This window comes from Malaclemys terrapin, chromosome 4, assembly GCF_027887155.1.
Source record: "Malaclemys terrapin pileata isolate rMalTer1 chromosome 4, rMalTer1.hap1, whole genome shotgun sequence".
NCBI lineage: Eukaryota > Metazoa > Chordata > Testudines > Emydidae > Malaclemys > Malaclemys terrapin.
The window spans coordinates 95,839,183-95,847,778 of record NC_071508.1 but is presented as its reverse complement, the minus strand read 5'-3'; the positions used below and the strand labels follow the sequence as shown (position 1 = coordinate 95,847,778).

The window sequence follows — 8,596 nt, the reverse complement described above, 5'->3', positions numbered from 1 at the left end:
CAGAATCTTCCTAATTTGTTTTTGAAATGTTGACAATTATGACGCATAGTGTACTACATTCAAAAAGGAACACTATGAATCCCAGTCTCATTGTATTGTGAATCTTTAAATGTCTGTGTATCGAAGAACGTGTCCTGTATCCTACTAAAATATTCAGCAGATAAGGGGTGACAAGACTGAATACTTTATGAAACAGTAGTTATTTTGGCTGCACTTAGCATTGTTTCAGAATGCTACAGAATGCTACCAAAGCAAAGTTCCCTAAAATGCATGTTTAATTTATGAGTAGAATGGTGGAAACAGCAATCAAAATGCAAAGAAAGCATGAAAATAATCTGATTGTAATGTTTTATTTGCAGCAAAAACAGTCATTTGAACCAATTTGTGTTAGTTAAAACATTAAAATAACATTTTTACTGTTTCTAACATTCTATATAAATATACAATGGCTTAAAATGTTGATATCTTGTGCTAAATAAGTCTATTGAAAGTCCAGTGCTGTTTAATGAGCTTCATTCTCTCTCTCCCCTTTATTCTTTACAGGTGTCTTCAAAAAATATTATCAAGTACAGAAAACATTCTGCAATGACATTAATATCCTGATAATAATACACTAAGAACAAGAATGGAAGTAAATTCAACCATTGTAAACAGTAGTTCTGTTAACCATAAACAGTTAGACGGGCATAGCCTTTGGGAAGTCATTGCAATTGCCAGTGTCACGGCGATTGTAAGCCTAATAACCATAGTGGGAAACATTCTTGTAATGATATCATTCAAAGTCAACAGTCAACTCAAAACTGTTAACAATTATTACTTGCTCAGCCTTGCTTGTGCAGACCTCATCATTGGAATATTTTCTATGAATCTTTACACATCTTATATACTAATAGGCCGTTGGTCTCTTGGAAGTCTGGCATGTGATCTGTGGCTAGCATTGGACTATGTAGCTAGCAATGCCTCAGTAATGAACTTGCTAGTTATCAGTTTTGATCGATACTTTTCCATCACAAGACCTCTAACCTATAGGGCTAAACGCACACCCAAAAGGGCTGGCATTATGATTGGTCTAGCTTGGTTAATTTCCTTTATTTTGTGGGCACCACCAATCTTATGCTGGCAGTATTTTGTGGGGGAACGAACTGTTCCATCTGAAGAATGCCAGATACAATTTTTGTATGAACCCATTATCACCTTCGGTACTGCAATTGCTGCTTTCTACATCCCAGTGTCAGTGATGACTATTTTATATTGCCGCATTTATAAAGAGACTGAGAAACGTACCAAGGACCTTGCTGAACTTCAAGGCTCTGAGTCTGTGGCAGAGCTTGAGATGATAAAACCCCAGAAAGCTCTTCTGAAGTCCTGTTTTAGTTGCAAGCAACAAAATTTAGCCAAAAGGGAGAGGTGTCAGGCTTCATGGTCTTCATCCAGTCGAAGCACTTCAGCCACTGCAAAAGTACCTCAAACACCAAATACTTGTAATGATTGGTCTAAGGCAGACCAGCTAACCACCTGCAGCAGCTACGCATCCTCAGAAGAAGAGGACAAACCTGCCACTGATTCAGTTTTTCAAGTAACTTACAAGAGTCCAGCCAAAGATAAGAAAGAAGAGTTTAATGAGGAGGAGAATAAGGAAGTTTTTATCAAAGACCAGCCTATGGAAAATGATTTTGAGACTCAGAAATACTTTCTATCTCCAGCCAAAAGCCAAGTGCAAAAAAGTCCAAAATGTGTGGCCTATAAATTCCACTTGGTGGTTAAGGCTGATGGCACCCAGGAAACCAACAATGGTTGCCGAAAAGTAAAAATAACTACTTGTTCTGCTGCTTTATCAAAGGACCCTTCCATCAAAGGCATGGATCCAAATTTAAGTAACCAAATCACTAAAAGGAAAAGAATGGTCCTTATAAAGGAGCGCAAAGCAGCCCAGACTTTAAGTGCCATTCTTCTAGCTTTTATCATCACTTGGACTCCCTACAATATAATGGTTTTGGTCTCCACATTTTGCGCAGACTGCATTCCTCTAACACTGTGGCATCTTGGATATTGGCTGTGCTATGTGAATAGCACTGTTAACCCTATCTGTTATGCTCTCTGTAACAAAACTTTCAGAAAAACTTTTAAGATGCTACTCTTCTGTCAATGGAAAAAGAAAAAAGTGGAAGAGAAGTTGTACTGGCAGGGTAATACCAAACTGCTATAATTGTAATAGACAATGAGAGGAAAACATAAAAAGTATGTAGTGACATTGTCCATGCATCGTAAATTGGCTGCAGTTCTTTCTTTTCAAAGTTGTTGCTTTACATGTCTGGGGACAAAAAATCCTGCACAGAAAAGCCAAATTTTGCATAATGACAGTCTTGTGCATGGGTTCAAGAGGAAAGCAGCAGCTGCTATGATTGCCTATGGGTGTCTGCAGTCACTCAATGGAGGTGCATTACTGTCAACATTCTAGGGGCCTGTGGTGTTCCCTTTCAGCCAGAGAATAAGTAGAGTGAATCACAGACCCCTGGAAATTAGAGATGGATAGACCTGTTAGGTCATCCAGTCCATCTCCCTGCAGTTGCAAGACTGTTTTCTAGTGTTTTGTCTATTCTAATTTTATATATCCCTAGCAATGGACCTTGCACTACTTCCCTTGTGACATTATTCCATAGCCTGATGAAATGGCACAAGGGCCTTTAAAGGTGAAAACAGCAGTGCCCAAAATAAAGCGTTGGGGGATCCTTTGGATCCCAAATGGGCAAATCTGTTGAGGGCAAGTGTAATGCTAAGAAAATGTTCTATTGTAGGATAACTTTTCTGAGTGAAGGGAGGGCTAATAGTTGGTGTAATACACAATGTTGTTTGTATATTAAGAACCCAATGCCCACACCAAGGCTGTCATACAAGTTAGTATCACCTGGAAACAAGTAGTTAGCAGAAATTTCAGAATTTGTATTTCTTCATATACCAGAAGGTTTGGTTTTTTTAAAGTCACTATACCAGTACAAAGTGATGGTGCAAAACAGAATCTCTTCTTTAACTCCACTACTCTCCACCAGAAAATCTACCTTTAGTTTAATGATATACAGAACACAGGAAAAATATAAACTGATATCATGCAGTCATCAATATATCATGAAGTTATTAAAAATACTGAGAAAATTGGTATTGCTGGGAGATGAAAACAGGATTTTTTGTGACTCACCTCTGATTGTTTCTATATTAATCTTAATATTATTTAGCACTTATGCAGCACTTTTGATCTTCAAAGAACTTTACAAATATTGCCTAACTAATTTGTTTGGAATTATATGTTCTCTTCGGCCAGATCTTCTGGACCGGTAGAACTGCTGGGCTGGGGGAAAGGTAACTGTTAACCATCTTTGTGGCTCCTGGATTCTGGGGCCAGCATGTGCAGGCCCTGAGCCCAGGTGCAAGTTAGTGCAGGCCCCCAGGGGCTGTTCCAGAAACTGAGGTTTGCTGGGGCCTAAGAATCCCCCAGTAATGCCTCTCCTGAAAGGAGGGATGGGGTGTTCGAGATGGTATTGTGGTTCTGGGCTGCATGGAGGATTCTGTTTGGCAGGAGTCCTCATATAGATGGATTCACTGTCATTACAGCCACTTGCAGCACAAAGCTGCTGAAGTGGGGTAATGATCTGGCTCACTACAGTGGTAATAAAATCAAGTATCAAAAAACTCAGGAGGAAACAAAGGAAATGGCAACAGAAATCAGAGGGTATAAGAAAAGACTGAGAATAAACAAGTGTTTATAAAAAGATGACAAAATAAAGGTCCTGTAAGGAATTACAAATACTGCACTAGAGATGAGCCCAAGTCCCAGGGTTCAGATCCAGATCTAGCTAGCCTTTATCAAACTTCAGGGGTACTTGGATCTAGAGTTTTGATTTGGGCCCATCTCCATATTTCATCTCACAATATACTTAATATGATAATACAGTGTGACATGAAATACTTGCACAGTGCAGAGATAATGCAGCAGATTTCATGTAAGTTATCCTGAATTTGTCATTGTTTTCAGTAAAGTTTGTTTTTAGTGGAGTTGGCATATAATTTAGTTAATGGTAATTATCATGAAAGACATGTTTTTTTCCATAACTATCCAATTAATTCATGTAAATGACCACTGTGTAAGTAATTTTTTAAATATTCCTAATTTTCAGAGGGAAAATATATGTCAATGAAAGGCTAGCAATATGTGAAAAAATGTATTTTGAATTCAACATGATTGATTTTGAAGTACATTGTATTGTCCCAGTTATTTCTGGTACTTTAGCATATGATTATTAAAGGGAAGTATGGGTTTTTATAAAGACCCTTTTGTTGATTTACCTCTGTCACCATCCAGAGCTTTTTCTGTGTATAGTGAGTGGCTATTATAGTGGGTTCATCTTATTTTGCATTGGATCAAACACATAAGTAGTGTGTTTGATTCAACACAATATTAATGTGCACATCTGTGACAAAAGCTATAGTAAAGGCAATATGTATAAGGCTGTACGAGTTCTTGCTAGCTGCAATGTTGTTGCTAAAGTAAAGCATTGGCTTCTACTTCTGAAGTTAAATGGGATTTTTTTGTTGTCCCTTTTTGGCTTCTGTTAAACAAGAATGTTTTGTAAATGTTTATGGACTCTGTGCTGAATAGATGTATAAGGTAGATTATACAGTGATGGATGCAACTATGTCAGTTCAATGTAATTGTGAAATATGTGCTCAAACTATGCTGCTAGCATCTGAGACATTACACTACCAAACCGCGAGGTACATTGTAAATACCTGGAATTATATAAAAGAAATATAGGATGTTTATGCTTTCCTGTTATGTAATATGGTAACATGAACCTCAACAAAACATAATTTAGTAGTTAAGTATACCTTGTTTTCAAGTTCTGTAAAGCTCCCTTTTAAACTTAATGTAGACTAAAAAACTTACATTATCTGGATTCCTGTTCTTTTAATGATTTTTTACACCAGGGGTTCTCAAACTGGGGGGGTCGTGACCCCTCAAGGGGTCGCGAGATTATTACATGGGGCATCGTGAGCTGTCAGCCTCCACGCCAAACCCCCGCTTCACCTCCATTATTTATAATATTGCTAAATATAAAAAAAGTGTTTTTAATTTATAAGTGGGGGTCGCATTCAGAGGCCTGCTGTGCGAAAGGGATCATCAGTACAAAAGTTTGAGAACCACTGCTTTACACAACCATTAATTTTAATAATTGGTTATGAACTAGGGACCTTGTGAAGAGGTCTTTTTTGGTTAAACTTCTATATCTCTAAGTAAGAGTTCCCCAGTCCAATGGCACATGAATATTTTTGAGGATCTAATTCTTACTCAAAATAAATGTCATAATTTCCTCTCTCTTTCCATATACTCTCAATCCCTTTCCCCTAAAAAGTATCAAATCAAGTAGTCATGACTCTTCTGTAAATTTCATTCCATTTGAAGATGCAGACTTGAAAGATGTTCAGAATTCTAGCATAGAATATCTAATTAAAATGGGCATATATTCACCTTTTAGTGAGAGGAACTCAGGACACAGCAGAGCCTAGATTGAGCTCAAAAATCCTTCTTTTGTGGAAAAGTCCTGTTGAATTTAAGAAGGATGAAACCAAAAGAGATCTACAGAAATTATTCTAACTAACCTATAGAATTTGATCGAGAATTATCTTTTCATTAGAATTTTTAAATCAACCTATAGGATTCAATAGAGAATCATACCCAGGTTATAGGAATTTCCACAGATTGGTTTAAACATTTTGTAGAAGAAAGATCAATCTCTCTTACATTTTTAAAGATTTTTCCACGGGGTCATTTTTGTTTCTCATTTCTTTTATTCAGAGGAGGTCCAAACTGAGACTGGATCAGAATGCTGTGAATTTAAGGGGCACATGGTTCTGAATCCAGATGTGAATATATACTTCAAAAAAGAATCCTGCTCCAAACACTTCCAACTCAATCCTCAACTTGGGGGGAAATTCAGATTCTGATCCTATAATAGAACTCAGCATCATGAAAAGGCCTCATCGCTACTTTTAATTACATCTAATCTCAGTATTACTTATTCTGGGCACTTTCCAGAAAATTGTGACATTCTTTTCTAGCCACATTTGGTACATAACAATTTAAAATTAATTGTACAGGTCAAACTTATTTAAATATGTCTAAGAACAAATGTTCCTAAGGATAGTCACACCTGAAGAAGCTTTCCACCTGATACAAGCAAAAAGTAAAAACATCAATGAGACACGGTAAGTGGTTTAAATTTGATAAATGAGAACCCATGATAACAATTAAAGAATACCATGTAATTCTGGAAAATGCTGTTATTGTCCCAGAGAAAAATCACTACAAAATTGGGTGCTTTTATTGTGGGGAAGTAGAGCTGAACCAAAAATCCATACCCCCAAACCCTCAAACTTAAGCAGAGTTTGACGTTTGAACCCAGATTCCGATTTGAACTTTGCAAAAGGCTCCTATCTATATTATGGGCCAGCCAAAACTCTAAATCCAAAATACCCTCCAAAACTTTGGGATTTCTAAAATCCAAATCTGGATCTGAATTTTCAAGAATTGCTTGCTTGAATGTGGATAAAAAACCATGTGTTCCAGGAGAGTATGGAGTTGATGTAACCTGTTTGATACCATTTCTTTGTGAAACAGCTGAAATTCTTCTGAGGTGAATTGAGTTCTGTTCATACTGATAATCTATTCAGAAACTTCTGTCCATGAAAACAATAATCCTAACACTTCCATTATGTGCAGTGAGTTAGTTGAATTCATACAGAATACTTCAGGGCATTTAGAATGAGCATCTACTGCAATTTAAAAAAGTGTATGTCCCATAAGTGGTCCAGTATAATCTATGTGGATTCATTACCACGGTGACTCCCAAGGATTCAAAGGAGCATGTTTAAGCATGTGTTACATTTGATGACAAACTTGACATTGTTTTGCCATTTCCTTCACATCTGTATCAATCTGTGGACACCACACAAAATTCCTGGTAAGGACTTTCATTTTTACAATTCCCAAATGGCCTTGATCAAATTCTTGGAATACATATGGCCTGGTTTTGTAGGAATAACCACTCTAGTACTACACATTAGGCAACCTTGATATATATGTATTTAACTGTTCTTTTCAAGCAAAGAAAGCTAGAAGTTGTTTGTGTTCATTGTATATCATACATTTTAGCCAGTACTGGATCACTTTCAGTTTTGTGTTTTACAGTGGCATTTGTCACTGGCAATGGTTCAATTTGTGCCAGTTAGTTTGTCTATTGATACCGCAATTTCTAGCGCACATTTTAGAGTTAAATCAGTCTCAGTAAATTACTGGTTTTGGATTGCTTCATTCTGCATACCACACTCTACTGATCCCTTAATTCATCACTTAAACTCCCTCCAAACTGGCAATGCTCTTTTAATTTCCAGACTTCAGCTACATATTCAGAAATTGTTACATTTTCTTTTTGATTCCATTTATAAAAGCAGAAACACTCTTCAATCACCAGTAGCTTTGGGGAGAGATGAGTTTGTAGAATTTCAACAATCTCAGCAAATATTTTGTCTGAGGATTTAATAGTTTAGGCTACATAGCGGGTTATACATTTTAATACTCATCACACTCAGTAAAACCACCATTTTTTTCATCAATTATACTATTAGCAATTATATACTGTTCCAGTCTCTTAATACTAGTAGGCTAGTTCTCTACTGAACGATCAAAGAAGTCTATTTTCCCCAAACAACCAGACATTTTTAACCTTTAAAATATTATGCAAATGTGCAGTTAAATCTGAATCCCAAGGGCTGTATGCTCCAGTTTCCTTTGTACTTTTACTAAGTTTCTGCAATCACTCTCTGCTTCACTGTATTACTGGATTAGAATCCCATCCTCATCGTCAAGTGTTGTGTCTTTTATTCTTTATACAATAAATGTAATATGAAGGAACCACATCAATACAATGGGATTCAGATAACTGGGTTTACTAACTATATACTTACTAGCATATAAATATTTGGGGTTGGGAGGGAATTTCCCCCCGGGTCAGATTGGCAAAGACTTTATGGGAGTTGGGGTTGCCTTCCTTTGCAGTATAGGGAACAGGTCACTTGCAGGTTTAAACTAGTATAAATGGTGGATTCTCTGTAACTTGAAGTCTTTATATCACGATTTGAGGAATTCAGTAACTCAGCCAGAGGCTACAGGTCAATTACTGGAGTGGGTGGGTGAGGTTCTGTGGCCTGCAATGTGCAGGAGATCAGACTAGATGATCATGATGGTCCCTTCTGGCCTTAAAGTCTACATAAGGCCTACTTACATATAAACACTGCTGCTCTGGCAGGATTCTGGTGGTTCATATTCCTCTATATAATGCCATGGTGTGAGATCTCACATTATTGTCACTTTCAGATTTTAATTGAAGTCTAGTGTCTCTTATTAGTACTTAAGTGACTTCATATTGCACATTTCCAACTACAAAGAGATGAGCAGGAAGTTATCTAAAACTCAGAAAGGCTGGATTCTCTAATCCACTAAATTCAATCTGTGGCCACTGCTAGATTGAACGTAGTGGAGAATTAG

The 8,596-nt window shown here is 37.0% G+C and overlaps 1 protein-coding gene across 1 annotated transcript; it reads left to right on the top strand.

Moving 5' to 3' along the window:
- The first annotated feature begins 625 nt into the window (after window positions 1–625).
- CHRM5 (cholinergic receptor muscarinic 5) lies at window positions 626–4,949 on the top strand. The gene has a single exon (XM_054027198.1). The coding sequence runs from the start codon at window positions 626–628 to the stop codon at window positions 2,204–2,206; it is 1,581 nt and encodes a 526-aa protein (XP_053883173.1). The 3' UTR covers window positions 2,207–4,949.
- Window positions 4,950–8,596: the final 3,647 nt, after the last annotated feature.